This window comes from Tinamus guttatus, unplaced genomic scaffold, assembly GCF_059628265.1.
Source record: "Tinamus guttatus ecotype Peru unplaced genomic scaffold, ASM5962826v1 Tinamus_guttatus_pri_ptg000311l, whole genome shotgun sequence".
Taxonomy (NCBI): domain Eukaryota; kingdom Metazoa; phylum Chordata; class Aves; order Tinamiformes; family Tinamidae; genus Tinamus; species Tinamus guttatus.
This window is the reverse complement of record NW_028288845.1, coordinates 1278150-1299766: the sequence shown is the minus strand read 5'-3', so window position 1 is coordinate 1299766 and position 21617 is coordinate 1278150. Positions and strand designations below refer to the sequence as shown.

The following is a 21617-nucleotide window of genomic DNA, read 5'->3' as shown; positions in this document are numbered from 1 at the left end:
GTGCAGGGGCATTGCTGCCTGCCTGCAATCTCTTAATAAGTGCTACGGTGCTTCCGTGAACAAATCTCGAGGAGCTGTGTAAAACCTTCACATGCTTTTGAACTGTGACTCTGCTCCTAAACTGACTGGATTAGGAGGAGGGGAGGGAGGTCTTGCATAAGCAGAGTGCAAATGTGTTCAGGGGCGCTGCGTGTGGTTCTTTGGACGCTTTTAGTGATGTATTGCTTCTCTTTCCCAAAGAACGTTAATTTCCCAGCAGAGGTAAAGGACTTGACCAAGCGCATCAGGACAGTTTTGATGGCCACGGCTCAAATGAAGGAGCATGAGAAAGACCCTGAGATGCTTGTGGACCTGCAGTACAGCTTAGCAAATTCTTATGCCAGCACACCTGAATTACGTAGGACATGGCTTGAAAGCATGGCCAAAATTCACGCAAGAAATGGAGATTTATCAGAGGTAATTTTATATAAATGAAGAGGAAAGCCCTTTTCCTGTAGGCTAAGACATTCTGATGAAAAGAGCTGAGACGACAATAGTAGTAATTTGAGACTCATACAGCATTTTTCATATCCCTGAAGCTAGAGAAAAACAGCTCTCAAGAATGCCTGGAGCTGTGATGTGCTCATTATTCCTGTCTGCTAAGTTGTGACTGGCCGAGATGTGGTTGAGCAGGGCTTGGTGACCGGGAGGTTGTGGCCAGCATCCCAGCTGCTCGACTGCAACCTCTCTGGGCAGCCTGTTCCAGGGCTCTGTCACCCTCACAGTAAAGAAGTTCTTCCTCACATGGAGGTGGAACTTCCTGTGTTTCAACTTGTACCCATTGCCCTGTCACTGGCCACCATAGAGAAGAGTTTGGTGCCATCCTCCCTACAGTCTTCCCTCAAGTACTTGTACATGTTGATCAGATCTCCTCTCAGTCTTCTCTTCTCTAGGCTAAACAGGCCCAGTTCACTTAGTCTTTCCTCATAAGATAAATGCTCCAGTCCCTTAATCATCTTTGTGGCTCTGGGAGGTTCATTTAATCCATTATATTCTCAAATTCCTGCATTAATTTTTGTCTTCCCTTTTCTGCATTATGAATTGACAGTCATGAATGTGTGCACTCCTTATCACATGTATGCCTAAGTTGTACAATACGCTTAACACATTAACATGTGTATTGATGTCTCGTTACAGGCTGCGATGTGCTATATTCATATAGCTGCTCTCATTGCAGAGTACCTGAAAAGAAAGGGTAAGATGCACATATTCCAAACCAAACGTGTACCTATAAATTATATTGTTGAAAATTACTTTTATTTGTCCTACTTTCGTTAGGTATATGTAAATTATTCTTAAAGCTGCTTGATTTCTTCACAGATGTTTAATTTTCAAAACACATAATAAATTCTAGCCTTAGCACTAGAGCAGTAAAAGTGTATGCTTGATGTAGACAGTTAAATAAATGTTCCATAAGCTAATACTGAAAGAGAATGCTTCACTTGTTAGTGTGTCGTTATTAAATATGCATGTATTAACACATACCAGTAGCAGTATACTAATACCATCTTACACTATCATAGGTTACTGGAAAATGGAAAAGATTTGTACCTCACGTATGTTCCTGGAAGATGGTCAAGTCTCTGATAGTAATGTGTTACTAACAACTCACAGTGGAGGAAGTGAGTGCTCTAACCGTGCCTCTTCTCGGTCAAATAACATGATTAGGGAACCCAATTGCAGTTGTTCAGCTGATCTGGAAAAATATCTGCCAAAGGGAAAAGATCTCTAGTGCATGTTTATGGCTGTAATAGTAAGCAAAAAAAATACCAGAAATGTTTTATGTTCCTTTCCTTGTGCTCTTTGGCTGGTTTGAATTGCATGGAAAGTGTCTGGCTAAGGGCTTTTCCAGCAGGTAGAGCAGCCTGCTCTCCCCCATGAATGTGAATCCCTCTCAGATCAATTGGCATTTGGCACACAAATCTGCCTCTGATTCCCCTGAAGATTCATTGCTAGTGGTGAGGAGGTGGTGGGAGGAAGAGGGTAACATCTGGTTGCTCATGTGTAACTTAAAATAGATCAAGGTTTTTTTTTTTAATTTGTGATGCTTGTTTGAGAGATAAAATGCAGGTAGATATTTCCAAAAAGCTTCCATCCCAACAATTATTATTTTATGAAATATGTATTTCAAAGTAATGAGGTATTTTAGCAGGTGCTAGCAGTTTTCATAAAGAGCAGTCCTTGTGGAAGCAAGTAAACACATGGGGCTGAGGCAGCCATGGGCTTTGGGCGGGCTGGGGTTCTCCAAGGGGCTGTGAGTGAGCTGAGCAGGGGGAACAGCCCTGGTGGAAGTGGCCTTTTGGGGCCCTCTCTGAAGGGTGGCATTGCTGAGGTGTGTCACAGATGCTAGAACACTTGGTGTAAACAACAGCACAGCTTAGGTGGGTGGCATGAAGAACTTGGGAGCCATTTCAAACCGAAGATAAAGTCTAAGCTGCCCAAAACTCATTTGTGACTGGGAAGAGTCCCTCTGGCTCCATGTGGAGCTGATCTTTTTAATGATACCTTAAAAGCACTCAGCCAGACATGGTTTCCTACCTTTAAGTTGAACATGAACCATGTTCTTTGCCTTCACTGGCAGATTTACCTTGGCTGTTCAACCATAGTGTTCCAAAAAGTGGCTAAAATCTGTGAGTCAGGCTCTGCAAACCTGACCTACAACATGCAACGGGCTCTGTAAATCTGAAGTTGTTGCACTGCATGCACAGCAAGGCCCTGGCTTGGTAAATACTGTGCGTGCTTGGGTTGGTGCCCTGTGAGCATCCCTGGACACTTTAGCCCCAGCCTGGGATTAAGGAAAACTTATCATAGTGCCGTAAATTCAGTTGGTTCCATTATTTCTCATTACTTTGGCTGGAGGTGGGGAAAAAAATAACTTTGTTTTAATGATATCCGGTAATTTTAAGGCATATGGTTATTTGGTTGTTCACTGACACTGTTAAAACTTGTACTTCAAGGCTTATTTTCCATGGGATGGCCGGCTTTCCTGAGCATTACCCCCAACATTAAAGAAGAAGGTGCTATGAAGGAAGACTCTGGGATGCAAGATACTCCCTATAATGAGGTCAGCAGCGTTAACGTTTATATACATGTTCTTTAATTATGGAATGTGTTATTTCCAAAGGATGCCTGTGGTGGACATTACAGTAAATTATTGTAAGCGTGCACTTTACCCAATGTGGTAAGTCATACACTTTTGAATGAAATGTTATTGCTGTTTTCACCAAATAGTAGGAATAGTATTTTTGAAAACCAGAACATAAAGAGCCAGAGTTGGAACTGCACAAAGCAACTCTGGTCTTCTGAACAGATGGTTGGATGTTTTCATGTTCCTATTAGTTTAGTCATTTATCTTAAGAAGGCATCATCACCCATCAATGCCTAGCTAAACCCTGTGTGGTTGCATAAATTTTAGTATAGAAGATGAAGTCTAAAATAAAATGCTGCGTATGTATTTTTACTACACTTTTTATTAATAAAGTGCTGTCAACTGCTAAGTCACTATGGAATTGGTGTTTGTGGAATTGCAGAATATTCTTGTGGAGCAGCTGGAGCTGTGTGTTGAATACCTGTGGAAGTCAGAACGATATGAGCTTATTGCAGAGGTTAACAAGCCTATTATTGCTGTTTTTGAGAAGCAGAGGGACTTTAAGGTAAGTCACTTTTTTAGCTTTAAAATAGAGTTAAAATTTGTCTTAAGACAACAGTAAACACTTCATGTTTTTGGACCTCTTAATAGAAGTCCTTATCACTGCTGTATTCATGGGTGCAAAAAGGGATGGATATCTGCTGCTTGTACTGTCTGCTGTGTGACCGCTGTGCAAGGGCCCATGCTCCTATGAAGCTTTATGCTCACAGGAGACCTTGCAGCAAGTCTTTAGTGGCGGCTGGGGAGGTTAAAGAACTCTGATGGCACAAGTTGTCCTTTCAAGGGCTTGGGAATCCAGCTAAGGCAAGCCCTTCTTGCATAGCTCCTTAGTGTCGTTTGTTGGGAATAAGCACACTCTTCCTTCCTCTGCCTCTTCCTGCAGAGGCTGTCTGACCTGTACTACGACATCCACCGCTCGTACCTGAAGGTTGCTGAAGTGGTGAACTCGGAGAAAAGGCTCTTTGGGCGGTACTACCGGGTCGCATTTTATGGGCAGGTAAGTCAGCTTATGTTCTTCTGTCTCAACAGGTTCTCAGATTTCAGCCATGTTCTTCTAATCATAATGTATTTCAAGGAAGCTAAAACAGAGAAATGTTGTGCAATGACTGGCTGGTCAAAAAGTGAGTCTCGGGTCAATCTCGGGAGGATTTTACTCAGAAGAGCACTTAGTTGTGTCTGTGTTAACTGCTGCTGTGGATTTACAGTGGTGTAATGGAGCACAGAGTTGTACATCAGCTTAGCGCACAACTTTCTCAAGCAAAATAGACTGAGGCCAAGGCAGTCTTAAGAGTAAAACTTAAACAAAACCAGAGTAACAACTTTGGGATTTGATCCTGGTTTCTAGTAGACCTTAAAGCAGTGATGTATGCAGTAGATTTTTGTTTTGGTTTCTTGCTGATTCTGGCTTCTGCTTTCAGGCCTCTGATCCTGTGCAATATTCTCTAGAGTAGTTTTAATCCCTCTGCTGTCCTTCAGCATCCTCAAAGCACTCTCTTGGTGTTATTTTGTGCTTTCTCCCAATACAAACCAGTGTGTAGGAGTCCAGCGTGTTCTTTTAAGAGCTCTTTGGCAAGCATACAATTTCCTTAAAAATAATCAGGTCTATGAACAACAGATTGATGTGAATCATTCTGTTTGCTAATTAGATTTTAATGCAGAAATTTGCTCTTTTCTCCTTTTGATCTTATTCAAGGCTGTGGTAAGTCTAGTTCTTTTGCATGCTTTGATTAATTCTCCTCACACATCCTTCATCCTTCCCTGTACTGTTACTTAACATTAACGCTCCTGTGCTCTTGATTCTTCGTTTCATGTCCAATGAAATAACGTTGTTTCATTCATTGTTGCATCTTAAAAACTAATTTTTGCTTGTTCAGTTACCTGAATTACAAAGCTGTATCTGTCGCCGTGTTGCGTGTGCACTCTGGGGCCCAATGCTGTGTCACCTCAACTCAGTGAAAGTTTTTCTCTCACCTTCACTGGGAGCAGGATTGGACCTCTTCTTGCTCTGATGGAAAAATTGGCGGAGCACTAATGCTGTCTGAATGCAGGACTGCTTTCCTGGCCTGTGTAGCACCTCCAAAGCGTAAGGCTGATCCATCGGTCCAAGAGCTCCTGCCCTTGATCTTGGAGCCCTCCGGACAGCGGGGAAGCATGTGCCTGGCACTGCCTCCCGGGATGAGCAAACTGGGGGTCAGAGGACAGCAACAAAAGTCCTGACTCTTCACCCCGGCCATCTGAACCACACTTAAATGCAAGGAGAAAGCAAGCGGCATCGGAGGAAGGGCAGAGGTTTCCTACTGTCCAACATTCCTCAAAGTGGGGGCAGCGGAGGAGGACCTGGGATCTCCTTTGTGGGCAGGCTTTGTGCCAGGGCTCTGCCTCTGCAGCAGCTCAGGTGTGTGCCATCCCACCCAGGGCCTGAGCCCAGACCCAGAGCTGGCTCCAAGTGGACAGCTGAGCTGCAGCAGTGCTGTCAAACTGCATTGAAATCTCCATTACAGTGCAAGGACTTTCAGCTGCCTGTGCCATAAGGGCAACTTCATTTGAACAGCTTTGGTGCTCTAAAGCCTATGACTTTCACAGCTGCATATTGCTTGGTTTATTCACTGATACACTTGGATACTGAGCTCTAAATGCAAACAAGCACAGCTTCTTTCCTTTTCCAGAAGAGATTTTATGCAGTAAACAGTGTGATTGCTCCATTTGGCTTCTTGCAGAGGCACAGTAGCAAATTGAGTGGCACAGTGCAAATAATTAAAGGCAGATAATTTCCACCAATGTTTCTTGTGCCTCGCTAAGGAAATTATGGCTGGGTGCACATAACTGATTAAGGAATGTCCTCAAATGCAGAAACTTTTCCAGTATACCAAGCACCATATCAGATAAAATGGTCATAGGTCAGGCTTGACCAGGAAGGAAAGAGAGAATTGTCCATTCTTGTGTGTTGGCTGTCCCTGTGCGCTTTTCCCTCCAGGAAGTTTCCTCTCTGTAATTCTGTCAGAGCTTTTTCCCCGTGTGCCACTTGCTTCCATTTTCACTGTATAAGTGGAAGGAATGTGGCCTTTTCTTCCTCTCATTGCCAAGAGTCCTTGCAGGCCTCCAGCCAGTTTCAGTGGCCAATTCATTTAATGTGCTGTAAGCAATTCTGTTTTTTTTTTTCCTGAGTTTCTGGCAGATATTTCACACTTCTTCCCCAAAGGTAACAACTGCAGGTTTTACTCGTGTTAGACAATTAAACCAGTGTAAATGAATATGAATTGTTCTGCTCAGGCCACTGCAAAGAATCCCACAGCAGGAAACTCAGTATGTGGGTATGATGCTCCTTTTCTGTTAGACAAATTATTCTCAAAAATACCTATGAGTAAATACATATGTAAGCACACACATAGAAATAATATACTATAGCACATGTGTATGTATTCATTAAGCATTTTATTCATATATAAAAAATAATAACTATACTGTGCTGTGTAAGAAACATACTAGTATTTCTTAACTGCCATAAAATATCGAAAAAACAAATGCTGGACAAAAGAATAGGTCAAACGTATGCATTTTACATAATCATCAGGGAGAATTTAAGGGGTTCTTGGCGAAAAAAGAAAATCTGCAGCTGCAAGTGAAAACCGTCCATATTCATGCAAAGGCCAAGGCAGTGTTTGGTTGCTGCACTGCTGCAGGGCCCATCTGGAAGGATGGATTGAGCGAGGGATGCCGCGGTCCCTGGGGAGGGTGTCGTGGGTCCTCGTTAGCAGAGCGCTGTGCGCCCCGGCCAGCGAGCCCCGCGGAGGCCGTCGCGGGTGTCCCGCTGCACCACCGAGCGGCCGTGCCGGTGACGGGCCGCGTCCAGTGACCGTGGTCAAACTCCGGCCCTTGTCAGCTATAGATATGTGGTCGGTGCAAAGACATCTGGCTAATTCTTGCTTTTCCTGTCAAACTGGAAAAAGCACCACTTTCATTTCTACTGACACTCACCGAATGGCTACTTTCATGCAGGTGAGTTTGAATGTTTCAGAGAGCTCTCAACGCAGCCTCCCTAGATCCGCAGCAGCCATGGCTGGAGTAACTACTTCAGCGATGTTGCTTCCATGTTCTTCTTCAAGACTGTGCAAAAATCCCAACTCCTACACCCTGCTGTGTGACAGGATTACGTACTGCTGAAGAACAGTGTGGACTGCCTTGTCTGTGGCTCTAAGGGGAGGCAGCTGGTGAAGCATGTTGCCCTCAGTCCTAGCAGGGTGTTGTTCCAGTAGGGACGTGCACCTGTTTGCCCATTTCAGCCTCTGCAGGTCTGCACTGCCTTCCCTGCCAGGATGCCCCTGGCTGCGCCCGGACCAGCCCCATGGGCTGGAGCTGCGGGCACGAGGAAGGCCGGCCCTCGCAGCACTTGTAGGCTGCTTTTCCTGGGCCACCCCTTGTAGTGGCAAACGTGAGTTCAGCGGAAGCCAGAGGCCTCTCGCCCAGGAGGTCGCCTGCCTTCCGTCGCGTTTGGCTGATCCGTGTGACCGTTTTTGTCCGGGCAGCTGCGCCGCTCTTGCAGTGCAATAGCCCCTGGTATGAAAACCGTGCCGGGGTGCACGTTGGTGACGTGACCTTGGCTGTGTAATTCTTAAACTGGAGGATATTTGGCTTCTAAAAAGCGCTTAATCTCGCTTTCAGTGGTCGTTGCCAGGCACGTAGCATATGGCAGGCAGGATTGTTTATAGCTCCCAATTAACTTATGCTTGTCACTTGTCAGCTGAAATGCTCCAGGGAGTATGTACTTCAGTGATATCTCTTGCATTTAGAGGCAAGGCGAGATCCGTTGGTTTTCTGGGGAGGTGGCGAGGAGGGAGAGGGCAAGCAAAAGCACTAACACGGGTGTCACCTTCATGTGCCACGCAGCAGTGCACAGGCTTGGCTCTTCTCTGAAAACACCACGTCCAGCTAGCAAACATTCGTAGTACTAGCCAAGGGAGGAGGCTGTAGTCTAGCTTGCTGCCTGATTAATCTGGAAAACATGTTTTTGGGGATGTTTTCTTGTTTGGTTGGTTGTGTTGTTGTTTGCTTGCTTGTTTTAATTGAATGCTGACAAAATTAGATGGCTTTGGACAGCAGCAGTCCTGAGTAATGTGTTAAGAGTAAGGTTGTGTGGCACTAATGAAGTTTTCGCTGAAAACACTTCTGCTTCACTGGAAATAAGATCAGCAACCAGGTTATGATGCTGCAGAACCTTTCCCTGGGAAATCAACAGCAAGTTGATTGCCCAGCTCAATAAATGTTTACTGGGGAGGCTGTTATCTTCCGAGCTCTAGAGTTGTCTCCTGATGACCTGTGAAGTCCTTTACACACATGTGGAGCTTAATTGCTAATGCCTTGCAAAATCTGGCTGTGTTAGAAGGTCCCTGTGAAACTGCCCAAGGATGGTGTCGGCGGAGCCGCTGTTGCTGGTCCTGGCCATGTGGGTCTGGTAGCGCCTGCGACGCACTTTGGCCTTCCCCGCTTAGCAAAGACGCGTTTCCTCACCCCGACTGAAGGAGTATGCATGGATATTTTAGTTGTTGTTGAAATAAAGCTTTAGGCTTTATTCCTATGCACACATGGAAATTTACAGCTGATTTATTTCAGTTCTTCTGTGCACTTTTTGCAAATATTTGCCTAGGCTGTGATTTTAGTAGCCAAATCTTTTCTGTGTTTTTTTTTTCTTTTCCTGACCCAAGTGGCACTATACTTGAATGCAGAAAAGCTGCTTTTTGCCCGAGCAGCTGGCACGGGGTTTTGCCCGGCGCGCATCCCCTCGCTGGTTTGCAGAGCCGCACGGCAGGGCGGCCGGGAGGCTGAAGGACTGGGGAGGCCCTGGAGCTGCTCTCCGCAGGGCACCCTCCTCTGGGAGCCTGGCGGGCTCCTGCGCTGCTCTTCAGCAGGTGCCGGTGGCATCCACAGTAACAAATAAATGGCCTTAGCAAGATTGGGCTTTTTTGCAGAGGAGCAGGGTCTCCGTGTGGTTTTTTGTTTTAAATATGAATAATTAATTTGCATGTGAAAACGCTGCAGTTCCCTCCTGCCTCTGAAGATGCCCTCAGAGTTCCTGTTTGCCTGCAGCGAAGCAGACAGGCTGATCCGTTCGTTTGCCCTCCCCAAGCGACGACCTCTCCTCGTCCCGGAGGAGGTTTTGGGGCGCCGGGGGCTGCGCGTCGCCGCGGCGGCTCCGCGTGCGCACGGTGCGCGGGGCGGCTGCACTGCAAGGTGACGGGCTCCACGCAGCCCTGCACAGGGCTAGACCCATGTCCGATGCCCAGCGAGTTTGCAGAGTGTTTCAGAAATAGAGTAACCAGATAATAAAGCATTTTTAATGTCCAGTGCGGAATGGATTCAGATTTCTTTGTGATTCACACATTGCAGCGTCCTAGAGAAAGCACTGTCACTGTCTAAACCACTAGATATGTGACGTTAATAAATGGGTATGAATTTTTTTGTGGGTAGCTTAGGTGATACTGAGCCAATATAAATGCAGACATCTAGGTATCTGTATGCTGCAAGTGGAGAGGTAAGCTTTGAACTTAGTGCTGGAAATGGCCTTCTGGAGGCTCCAGCAGATGTATAGATGTGCTTGCATTAGGAATCAAGGCTTTCATTCAGGCTTTTCCCTGCCTGCTGTGTTCATTGTGTCCTTCCATTTCTTTCCCTACAGGGTTTTTTTGAAGAGGAGGAAGGAAAAGAGTATATCTATAAAGAGCCCAAATTGACAGGCTTGTCTGAGATCTCTCAGAGACTGCTGAAACTTTATGCGGACAAGTTTGGAATAGAAAATGTGAAGATAATCCAGGATTCCAACAAGGTACGAGGGAGGGCAGTCCCGGCGCCGGGGGAGGCATGAAGGCACCGTTAGTCCCTTCTGTAGGGACAGGGCTGTTAGGGGAGGGCCGCAGTAAAGAAACGCTGCCTGCAAGGAGGTGCAAACGGAGCACGGGCCAGACACAAGCTTGAGCTCAACCTGAGTCAAGACAAGGGGCATTTAAAGGTCTCTAAGCTTGACATGGAGCACACCGTGCTCTGCCTTAGTCGAGCTGTAATGGTTGACAGAGGAAGCTCCCGCCCTCTGGCCTGCCTGTAGGTGTGAAAACGAGTGTGCAGGCCCTGTGACAGAGACTGTTTCTGTCCCATGATTTGTGAATGGTAGCGCAGGGAATGCATCGGGGTGGTGTTGCAGCGTCACTGCACCCCTTTCCGCCTGCCGCTGAGCAGGGCTTAACCCTAAGCCAGCGAACAGCGCTGATGAACGAAGGCACAGAGGCACCAGGGGCAGCTCCGCGCTTGGCATGGTCCCGCACTGCGCAGCTCAGCATCCCTCCATCCAACAGCTTCCGAGACCCAAACATTCAGCGTCACTGTGACAGTGCATCTGAGCATATGTATGAACTCCTATGGCCTTGTCTTATAACAGAAAAAAAACTTAATGTTACAGTGGGGCAGCATGTTGAAGGGACAGTGCTGTAGCAGGGCACCACTGTCCCCTGCCAGTGAGAAGAGGGAAAATGCTGCAAATGCAGGTGTTGGTCATAACAGAAACCTGCAGGGCCAGGGTGGCTTCTTTCATTTAGCTTTCATCTGCTTTCACTGTTAGTTGTATTTTAAAGCCCTATGTTTTTAGGGAGCTCTTAGTTAAATACTAAGGGTATTAATTTGGTCTAAGTATTGCATTTAGAAATCTCACTCTTTATCTATAATTCCATGATTGATAAAAGCATCAGACTTATACTTGATGCCTTGGTGGCATGTCACACTTAACAGTTCAACTGTTTGCCCCTGTTAAACAGGTCAACCCAAAAGACTTGGATCCAAAATACGCCTATATCCAGGTCACGTATGTCACACCTTTCTTTGAAGAGAAAGAAGCCGAAGATCGAAAGACTGACTTTGAGATGCACCACAACATCAACCGGTTTGTGTTCGAAACGCCTTTCACGCTCTCAGGCAAGAAGCACGGCGGCGTGGAGGAGCAGTGCAAGAGGCGCACGATCCTGACGAGTAGGTTTCCTGCTGCTGCTCCCTTCTCCTGCTGACCCGTGAGGAGCAAATTTTGGGGCTGGTTTTTCTGCAGTCACTGTGGGATGGAGTGTGTCCTGCAGAATGATCGGATCTTTCCCCTGTGTCCTTCTGCAAAGCACGCTCCATCTTACAGTCCTGCTGACTATTTTAGCTAAAGTTATTTTCATCTGTGGAAAGCTCTTATTTTTCCTTATTATTGGCATTACTGTTGTTCACAATCATGTGATTTGAGGGCAGTTCTGCTGGAGGCAGCCTAGGCTGCCATTTTCATCACAAACAGGTCAAACAGAAAGCAAGGCAGGGTACATATCATGTTAAGAAGAATACATTTTAACAGACATGAATATTTGTTCAAAATGGAAGTGGGATACGTTATACAGTGTTCTTAAGTGGGAGGTAAGCGTTCAGCTCATGGAATAAAATTACTGCTTTAGGACAGGATTGGACAGCGCGCTCTCTATGTCTGTTCTGAGTCATTTTAAACAGAAAAGGGTTAGCAGTGAGCAGAGAGGTCGATGTTCACAACAAAGGCTCCTGAATGACAGAAAATCCCGTTTCCTACTGACTGCAGAGCACATACTTCCCCCACAGGGCAAAGGGAGGTAAGCTGCTTATAGTGGAGACTTAGTCACCTGAAAGCTTTGCTCTGACAAGTCAGAGAAGACGCTCATGTCTGGGGACATCTTGTTACATGACATAGCTTTGCTTGTAAGAGCAGCAGCTGGCGCGTGTGTGTTTGTCTTTTGGGGCTTTTTTTTTTTTTTTTTTTTTTTTTTTTTTTTTTTTAGTGCTAGGCGATTTTGGAGATCTGTATTGAAGGAGCAGGACATCTTTTCCAGGTTGTGGCATGTTGTTTTCCCTTCCAAGTGGTCTCAGACCAGCTCCATCTGCAATGTTAAGTGGGAACTTGACCTTTCTCTTCTCCATTCTTTTTCTCCTGGCCTTTTTTTCACCTCGATGCTTTTCTGTAAAGGAAACATGATTCTTTTTCCCCTCCTTGGGGAAAAAAAAATATTAATTTATTACCTTTGTAAAAATGAATGCCCTTAGTTTTAGAGGAAAACAGGGTTGGCCAGTATGGCTGGAGGAGCAGCAGAAGTTCTTGTGGCTGGTACAGGCAGAGGTACAGGGTAGCTGAAACAGGACCGCTCCATGTCCTGCAGCCCATGTTGCACGGAGAAACCACCTGGCTCCGTCTGTGGGTTGCTGGCACTTCCCTGTGCCTGGCTGTAGCTCCTGCTTCCAGCACGGGAAGTCCTTGGTCTCCTGCTGCCCGCGGGAGCAGCTGCCCCGTAGGCTGGAACTCGTTCCGCTCTGAGCTGACTGGTAGCATATGGTCACTGGAGGAGGGAAGGAGACAGAGTTTGGGAGATCTTCCAAAGTGTGTAAGAAACCAGGAAAAGACTCTTAGGCATCATGGCTTAGATCAGATGTAACGTGCAGTACTGCCAGACCCCTTGAGATATATGAAAATGTCTCTCCTGGAAGGAAATGATTTTGATGATGAATAGTTCCTCTCTCACCTCTCATTAGGGAATATAACATTATTTAGGTTGAATGATGAAAGTTCCTGCTTGTTTTAATAATTTGTTTAGAGATGAATGGTACCAATTCAGCTAAGCACTGGAGTTTCTACCTCTAACTTGAAGCATATTTGGTGGGAATTTTGATGTGTTTGAAGTTCAGCACAGGCTTATGATTTAGTCCTTCAGTTCAGAGGAAGAAATTAATAGATTTTAAAATCTTAGTGCCATGTGGATCTGACAGAGCTAAGTAGCAAACACTGAATTCAGAAGGAAGGAGTTTCTCAGCTACCGCTGCCTCAGAAATTTGGTTTGGACCTACTGAGTCACTGCTAAGCATTTGGTCAATAGAGCTGTAAATTCTTATTAATACCAAGGTTGACAAAGTCAAAAGTTAATACAAACTAAACCTGTGATTTAATTAATTTGCTTATTACCTTTACTTAATTATTTCCCTTATTACCATCTTGTTTGGGGTGAATTTCTCTGAAAACTTCCTTTCTTTTGAGTAGCCAGTCACTTGTTCCCTTATGTGAAGAAGCGTATTCAAGTCATAAGCCAGACAAGCACAGAGCTGAACCCTATTGAAGTAGCGATTGATGAGATGTCCAGAAAGGTCTCTGAACTCAACCAGCTCTGCACGATGGAGGAGGTGGACATGATCAGGCTGCAGCTCAAGCTCCAGGGGAGCGTCAGTGTCAAGGTAATAGCAGTTTGCCTTAGCTCTTGTGCATCTGCCTAAATTTCTATTCTGGAATTGCCATCATTCCAGCCACACTTTGTTTTATGCTTCAGGACATATCTTGTGTCCCAGGGCTGTCACTAACTTACGATAGTGGAAATCTTTCCATTGGTGTTGAAGTGTTTTGGATTTTATGTGCAACTGTTATTAATTCTGTCAGATCTTCTCCAAATAAATGTTAAGACCTTTCTAATCAGTCCATCCTGTGCCACTTGAAGATACTGCTTGTCTCACAGTCAAGCATGCAGCTATAGTAAAAGGGGTTTTGTTAGGATTAGTTTGGTCATTTCCTTTGAATATTTGGCTTGCACCCTCAAAGGCAAGAACAGATCTTCAGTTTGTTTTTCTTGAAAAACTCTTGGAGTTTCATTGAGGCAACATCAGGATGGATCAGCTGTTTTCCACGCTCTTAGGCCAGCTCCCAGGCCCTAGGGTGTGAGAGATGGTTACAGGCCGTAATCTTGGCTCTTCTCTGCACTGTAACCTGTGCATCTTTCCCTCAGGTCAATGCAGGACCAATGGCCTATGCTCGAGCTTTTCTTGAAGAAACAAATGCTAAGAGATATCCTGATAATCAAGTTAAGCTTCTGAAGGAAATCTTCAGGTAAGCGATATGGCTAGGCTTGCCAACTGCTGCCTAGGATAACTAAATGACCAAGTAGAGTGACATTAAAGCAGACCGAGTCACTGAATTGAACCAGACTGATGTACATCTGTGTTTACCCACAAACAAATCTTTCTTGAGAAAGAATTACTGAAGTTTTGGTCTGACCCATTAATCTCTGTTCCTCTTTATCTGGTGATAAGTTCTGAAATTCACTTCTAACAAGGTATAATTTGCCAGGGAAGGAAGAGAAATAGTTGTATATCTATTTCATTTTTGTTACTAGAACATTTATCTGTGTGTGTCTGTGCTTGCAGGCAGTTTGCAGAAGCATGTGGGCATGCTCTCGATGTCAACGAACGCCTTATTAAGGAGGACCAGTTTGAATATCAGGGAGAAATGAAGTCTCATTATAAGGATATGCTCAATGAGCTCTCTGCAGTTATGAATGAACAGGTTAGTTTATCTCTTTTATTGCTGGCTGGGCTTGAATGAGGGTAGCTGAGTGTTTCTTTTATTCACAAATCAAGCTGTAGAGCAAAATGGTGGCGGTAAAATCTGGTTGTGCAACAGTCATTGAGCAAACTTACTTCTGCTTTTTTTAAATCCTCCTGTATTTCATATAATGAATCTGATGAACAAAGACTTGTTATTTCTGCTTGTCTTGCTGCATATTGAAAAGTTGAATGTGTGTAAGACTAAATGAGGACCGAAGTCTAGAGGCATAAGAAGGTAATCAATTAAGCCAGTATTTCATGATTAGACTGCTATATCCTAAAGCTGTGAGGCAAGTATTTAATTAAAATATAAAATTGCTTTTAGAGCTAAACTTATAGCTGCAGGAGATATCTTTATAGTTTCTATTTGTATTCAGCTTTTAGAGTAAGAATGATTTTTTTAAAATGCTGTGTCAAAATACATGTCATGTTGAAATTCCATTTCAAGTGCTAGCAATTTCAGAAGCATTAGTGTGCATGCCTGTATTATATAATATGCATTCCAAAATGTTGCTCATCTTCATGTATGAGGAGAATAATAATTTCTCTTGTTTGTTTTGTTGTTATGACTGTGGTATCAAACTAAATTTTCCTAGGGTGTAAAGGTATAATTGTGAGTATCAGTTATTGCTCCTGCTTCTCCTGTAGAAGTCTTTTCTGTAATCCTGTCAATGTGCAGAGACAGTACAGTATGACTTATGTGAACTACTCTTCCCCACAAAAAATGAAAAATGCATAAACTAGTTATGAGCAGCCCATGAGTTTCATTGTCCATAAAATACATTCAGCAATTGCTATTAAGTACTCATACCTCTATTCATTTTTTATCAATGAGCTCTGAGATTTTTACATTTAATTGAAGACAGAATAATGCAAAATTATTTGTACATAACTATATTAATATATTGGTATGTAATATTAATGTTATCCTCAGTAATATCAGAGTTCATCCAGCAAAAGTCAAAATTATCATCATATTAACCAAAACCAGGATACTCTGGAAGTCCCTAATGAAAACTAGGCTCCCCCTTCCTTCCCGCTGGGAAGCCCTCTCGGGCTGCCCCAGACTAGTGACATACTCCGATGGCAGCTGGAGTATTTGTCTTGCAGCTGGAAAGCTCGTGGCCCTGCCCTTGCTGCTCCTCACCATGACAGTGAGATTTGCCATGCTTCCCACTCCTGTGCTCAAGAGCGTTGTGTCTGCTCACCCGCCGGTAGTGACTCTTTCATCACCACATGTTTTTTTCTCTTCTCTGTTTTGTTGTGTTTTTCTTTTCTGACAGCTCTGTCATGGTCCTTGCTTATACAGCTTCTCTTCTTCCCTGTCTAACATTTCCCTCAATACTATAGCCAAATGTGGTATGTTCATTTTTCTTACATCTACTTTTTCATTTAATGTCATGTGCTTTCTCGATGAGTTTCCTACGTGGTTCATTTAGTTCCATGTCTGATGACTCCCTTGCTCAGGGAGGTCAAATCAACAAGCCAGGGTGTATGTGAGCTCTGCTCCGTGGTCCCATTTGAGACGTGTTCCTCCAGCTTTTGGGACATTGGTCACGACCTCAGGGAGAAGCCCTGGAGGCAGCAGCGCAGGTGACAGGATGGGAGTCACCATCCAGGGAGCAGAAGGTGCTGTGGATGTTTAATTGCTGAAGCCAATCCTGCCCAGCACCCTGCACATTGGTGCAACTAAAACACAGGTTTAGCCATGCTGTCAGTGACATGCTGGGGGCCAACCTGGGGCTTTTGCTTAAGCCCAGAATTTTGCAGCCCAGAAGGGTTGGGTGCAGCCCTGCAGCAGCTGTCCCAAGCTTTACTCTTCTTATGCCCTTGGGAAGTGCTTTGGATGTGAGTTATAGGTGGATTAATTTGGCTGCAGAGTCCCCTTGTGCTCAGCTGTGCTCTGAGGCTGCCATGCAGCTTTTGCTGATTTTGCTGGAACTGGCTTCATGCCTGAGACACCAGGAGCTAAGACTGCGTTTCAGGCTGAGTGGGATGAGGAAAGTAAAGTATATGTGGTAAAAAGGAAAATGGGTTTTTAGGGACAATGTTTAACTTCTCTCTCCGTCAAAAAAAATAAGGCAAGGGAGTAGAGGTAGGCAAAATTTGAGGTGCTTTTACAGTACGTACAAAGTTCTTGTAAGTTCATACATGCATGTGCATTGTACGTATGTCCAAACATGCTTGATTGCAAAACTAACTGCATTTCAAACAGTCTTCTCCATGCAAGATTTCGTTTGCCTAATTTTTGCTCATTAGGAGCCAAGTTCTTCTGCCTAAAAGGGATCTGAGAATTGAGGTGTCCCTACAATAAATAAATAAATAAAAAGGCAATATGAATATTGGGTTTGGTTTATTTATGCAGTGGTTTGGTAAAAGCACTGGAGTTGGTACTTCAAAACCTTGCATTTTGTTCATCTTCATTCTTAGAGGGCTGAAGGTGGCAGGGTAGATTTCTATTTGTTTTAAGGAAATGGAGATGTGCCCAGAATCACTCTCAACATCTCTAACCCTCCCACCCAGGAGATGTTTACTGCATGAGTGCTGGGGAAAATGGAAATGCTCCTTCAGTCACTCGCCTGTCAGAAGATCCCCGTTTTGTGGGATGCAGTGGCAGCTGATGCATGAATCATAACCAGAACGTCTCTGGTAGCGCGCGAGCAGCTCTGTGCTTAGACCTTCAGGCGTTCAGTCAGGTGCTGGCAGGACTGTCAGGCAGCAAAACCTCATTGCAAGGGGAGGGAATGCAGAGAGCTGCCCAGGGGTCCGAGACAACCCAGCCCAGCACGTCTGTGCCTCAGTTCCCCCGCACATGACATGGGATGTTGCTGGTGGCCCCTGGTCCTCCCTGCGGCACAGGGGCAGTGGGAGCTGGTGTTGCTGAGCTCCCTGTTGCTGCAGGGAAGGTTGGTGGTGGCAGGTTGTTTGTCTGCCATTCCTGAAGTAGGGAAAAATAGCTGTAAGTATGGCTAAGTGGAACTTACTTAGAGTAAAACCTTCCTTGAGGAACACTGAAAAAATGGCAGGGCCAAACAGGCTTTGCTTTGAGTGTGCAGCTCTGTCCACAGCTTGGCCTGCTTGATATTCCAGTAAACTGGCTCAAATTTGGCTATCGGGCATATTTTGCAGTTCCACTATGTTTTAAGCTCAGTGGGATTCCTGTGGGCCCAGAATGGCTGTCTAGATAGAGCTGGAACCTGCCAGTACCACAAGCAGTAGATACCAATCTTATAAAATATTGGTGACTGCTCGGTTGCGCCTGCATGGCTGCTGTGAGCTGGTTAGATTAGGGAAGCAGCATCTGCAAAGCCTGGATATTGGGATTGCTCTCACTACTGCATCTTTTATCTTTCTCTCTCTTTGTGACAAGATTGCGTACAAGGAGGACTCGGCAAAGCAGCAAGGAATGGAGCGCACGTACTCGCGGGTCATCCATAGAGGCAGCGCGGCGGCGCCGGCGGCCGCCAGCCCCTCCAACGCCGAGGCCTGAGGCGGCCTCTGCCCGGAGCGCCCCGGCTCCCCCTCCACGTCACTCATACTGAAAATGGATTTGACCACGGACAATGACAAGAAAAGCATTCGTGGGCTATAATTTTAATTTATTGGAAGTCCTCACAGTGGTATTTTTTAAAACCGCAAGCTTTTTTTTTTTTTTTTTTTTTTTTTTTGCTGCCCCAGTATTTGCACATTTCTTCTCAGTTGTTGATTTTTGGTTTTGAGCAGTCTTTATTAAGCCAGGCTGATCAAAAAATATCCATTGAACAGATAGCTACTCAGCAAACCCTATGTTTGCTCTAAATTATAATATATCTAATACTAAGTCCTAGTATACATATATTTTAAAGGTCAGAGTGGTTGTTTTATAACATTTAAGTATGTTGCAATTGTAAATAGAAGATGTGTAAAATATGTCATTTTTACAAAATTTAAAAAATATCTTTTTAGTTAATTATGACAGTACTAAGAATATGGATAACATTTCAGTTACCATTATATTAAAATATTTGTGTATGTGTACCAGAGCGTCTGCAAAACCCTCTCTCTGGAGCCCTGCATGTGGGTCTGTGTCCGTGCTGGCGCTTTGGCGGTGCCCGGCCTGCCCTGGTGTGTCCGTGGAGCTGGTGGTGCCGCGGAGGGGCCGGGCTCCCGGGGGCCAGGCTGGGCCTTCCTCGGAGGAAGGCTGTGCCGGGAGCCTCAGGGGTGGATGCTCTTCACGGAGCCAGGAGCTGTGGGACGGTCTCTATCCTCCATGCAAGGACTGCCTGGTTTTCCAGATGAGTTGGTCTTGCTGGATTCATCCCAATTATTCATATTGCGTTTGCTGTGATTTATGCTTATGCATAGGTGTTGCAAAACCCATTGAGGTAACTTGTTTAAGGGCTGTTTCTAATAACTATTCACGAGAATTGAGCTGCTGAATTTGTTGGGCATCTTTGGAAATAATCTATACTGCAAAGGCATGGTTGTCTGGAGGGAATGTTGCAGACTGGCCTTAGGCCGATGGAGTTTTCAAGTTGTGTTCCGGCAAAGAGAGAGGTAAGGAGGTCCCTGGGTGGTTTGCTCAAGAGCTCACACACAAAATGGGTGTAGCGCGTAAGTCTAAAGGTTGTGAAGGGTTGTGGTGTGTGTGTTTTGTTTTGTCTAAAGCTCCCAGCTTTGCAACGTCCTCAGCACACTTGAAAATCCAGCCCACATTCTCACAGTTACCTTAGAGCTGGTGTAAAAGATGCTCAGACTTGAATTTAGCTGCGTCATTATTCCAAACTGCTTTTTATCTCCTGCTTTGTTCAAGCACTTTAAACATAGTTGCAGGAAAGCAATTAGAAAACCTTAGCTTTGAACCAGGCCAGCAACAGGGAAAGAAAGCAAAGTATTACAGATGACTTGTCTCGGCCTTTGAGGAGAAGGGTAGAAATGTCAGGCAGCCACCATGAGAGATGGTGGTTGGAAGATTATTACAAAGATGGAGCTTGGCCCTTCACTGCCATTAAGTTTACCTACCAAAACCACAGAGAGATGCGTCAGAGCTGAATCCAGCATCCACTCGGACCCATGGGCTATAAAAACCCTAATGCAACTAAAAGATATTTAAAACATGTCTGTTGAGTTGCATGCAGCACTGTAAGAAAGGGCTGTTTTCATATCATTACTGTTTTTCAAGCTTTTAGCATTTCATGAGATGTGTCACTTTTTTTCCTGTCCAAAAAAGTATATATTGCTGTTTTCAGAAACTCGTTTTAAGGCAGCCACTAGAGCACATTCAGCCATTCTCTGAGTAAAGGTTTTATCCAGTGAAAGGTGATAAACTATTTCACAGTCTATTCTTATAGCTGGGTTTATTTCTCAGTCACTTCTGAAAGCACCTGTCTGGACCTATCTTTTTTTTTTTCAATGGGTGGAATTTTCCCCCAGAACAAACAACTTCTTTGTTATTTGTTTTCTTTCAGGCTATACTAATGATCTGAAGGCAGGTCAGATGCACTGATCAGCAGTTTAGGGAAGGCTGCTGGGCAAGGCAGAGCGAGCGCCACTGAAGATGCGTTCGCGAGTGCTAAAGTGCGTAGGTTCATTTTCACCGCAGGACGGAGAGCGCCGCAGCAGCGTGAGCATTAACGTCCCAGGGGGCCGGGCACGGCGTGCGCAGCGCTGTCCATGCAGTGCATCGCCTGCTGTCTTTCTCAGTGCAGACAGTCTAGTTCTCGTGGTTCATTAGAGGTTTTGTGTCCCTTTTTTAGGATAAATTAATAAACACTGGTTATGTCATGCAGTTAACTCATTTGAGTAGGACTCGTGTCTAACTCTCAAGACACTCTCTTTTGCAGACAGATGTGCTCTTTACATCTTCCCTAGCTAATCTTTTTACCAGCTCTGTAATGATGTCTTTGCATCCTAAATTGCTGCTTGACTCACAAATAAATATCACAGGATGCTAATTAGAGGGAAAATATCTATAGTGTAATTCCTACAGATTTCCTACCAAGGGCCTTCCCTAGAGGGACCTGGCAGGAGAAGGCTTTGCTTTAACATTTTTAACATGCCGTTACCATGGGCTCCCTTGTGTATCTGACCTGAGGAGGTGCCTTGCTCCTCTGACTCTTGCTTTTAGGTTGTGTTTTGTGTTAGAAAATTGTTTCTTAAAAAACAGAGAATAAGGTGTGGATAAGGTGTACAAGGAGCATCTGGGCTTGGGGACTTTTGTCCTACTTCTATTTATTGTGTGGGTATCATGAAGCTCTTGGTCCCTGGCACCTTTTAGGGGCTCTAAACTCAGAAGCAAAATCACTAGAATAAGCATCTCCTGAAGCCAAGGATCTAACCTGCTCTGAGAACTGAGAGCTCAGCCAGTGGTGGCCTCAGTGAGCTCCAACTTCTGAGCGTCTCCAGCACAGGCTGCCTGGCGGTGGCCTGGGGACTCTGCCTGCAGACCAAGACTGTTCCCAGGTTTGGGAAGAGTCTCAGGCTGCTCCACCTGAGCAGCGAGCAGTAGAAGTTTCCTCTAAAGGTCTGGCTGGTTTCACAGGTGAGTTCCCATCTATTGCTTTACTCATGGGACCTGGTGCAGAAATGCAAAAGGCTCGAACAGAGGTCTATCCACAAACAGAGGCCTGTCATGGTTGAGCTCACAGGACAACACAGGCACCAGGACTCTCATCCTGCCCACACCAACTGTCGTTGGCAAGTGTGCACCAGGAGCCTGGGAGAAGGTAGGAGGTTCTGGAGCGCGGGGGCTGCACTGTGCTGGCCTTTCGCATCCTCTGCAAGCTGGTCTCCATCCCCTCGCAGTGCCATGAGGGATGTCGCACCATGAGAGTATTTTACTCAGAGTGAGTTCTGAGCCAGACCCGATTGGACTTTAGGAGTGTAATGTGCATCTCTTGTCTCTCTCTTGATTAAACGCTGGTGAGAAAACAGGAATTTCTCCTTACATATCTACCCCTCTTTGCAGCAGGTAGTGATTTTAACAGCAGGGAGAAAGCAACACAACAGCACGCAGGCACTGTGCCACATGATTTAGCTTCACAGGGGCTCACTACTC

The 21617-nt window shown here is 45.1% G+C and overlaps 1 protein-coding gene across 2 annotated transcripts in view; it reads left to right on the top strand.

Annotated features, from left to right (window-relative positions):
* DOCK10 (dedicator of cytokinesis 10) overlaps positions 1-18092 on the top strand; it is a 115093-nt gene extending 97001 nt beyond the window's left edge. Inside the window, exons 45-57 of one of the 2 annotated variants that reach the window (XM_088528496.1) lie at positions 241-456; positions 1177-1234; positions 1563-1661; positions 2997-3103; positions 3570-3692; positions 4071-4184; positions 9858-10004; positions 10984-11194; positions 13251-13441; positions 13984-14084; positions 14402-14540; positions 15865-15940; positions 17952-18050. In XM_088528496.1, coding sequence (XP_088384622.1) covers positions 241-456; positions 1177-1234; positions 1563-1661; positions 2997-3103; positions 3570-3692; positions 4071-4184; positions 9858-10004; positions 10984-11194; positions 13251-13441; positions 13984-14084; positions 14402-14540; positions 15865-15940; positions 17952-18019 — 1650 coding nt within the window. In that variant the 3' untranslated portion in view covers positions 18020-18050. Of the gene's footprint in view, positions 1-240; positions 457-1176; positions 1235-1562; positions 1662-2996; positions 3104-3569; positions 3693-4070; positions 4185-9857; positions 10005-10983; positions 11195-13250; positions 13442-13983; positions 14085-14401; positions 14541-15864; positions 15941-17951 lie in introns of both variants that reach the window. The other variant, XM_088528495.1, reaches the window with a different exon arrangement.
* Positions 18093-21617: the final 3525 nt, after the last annotated feature.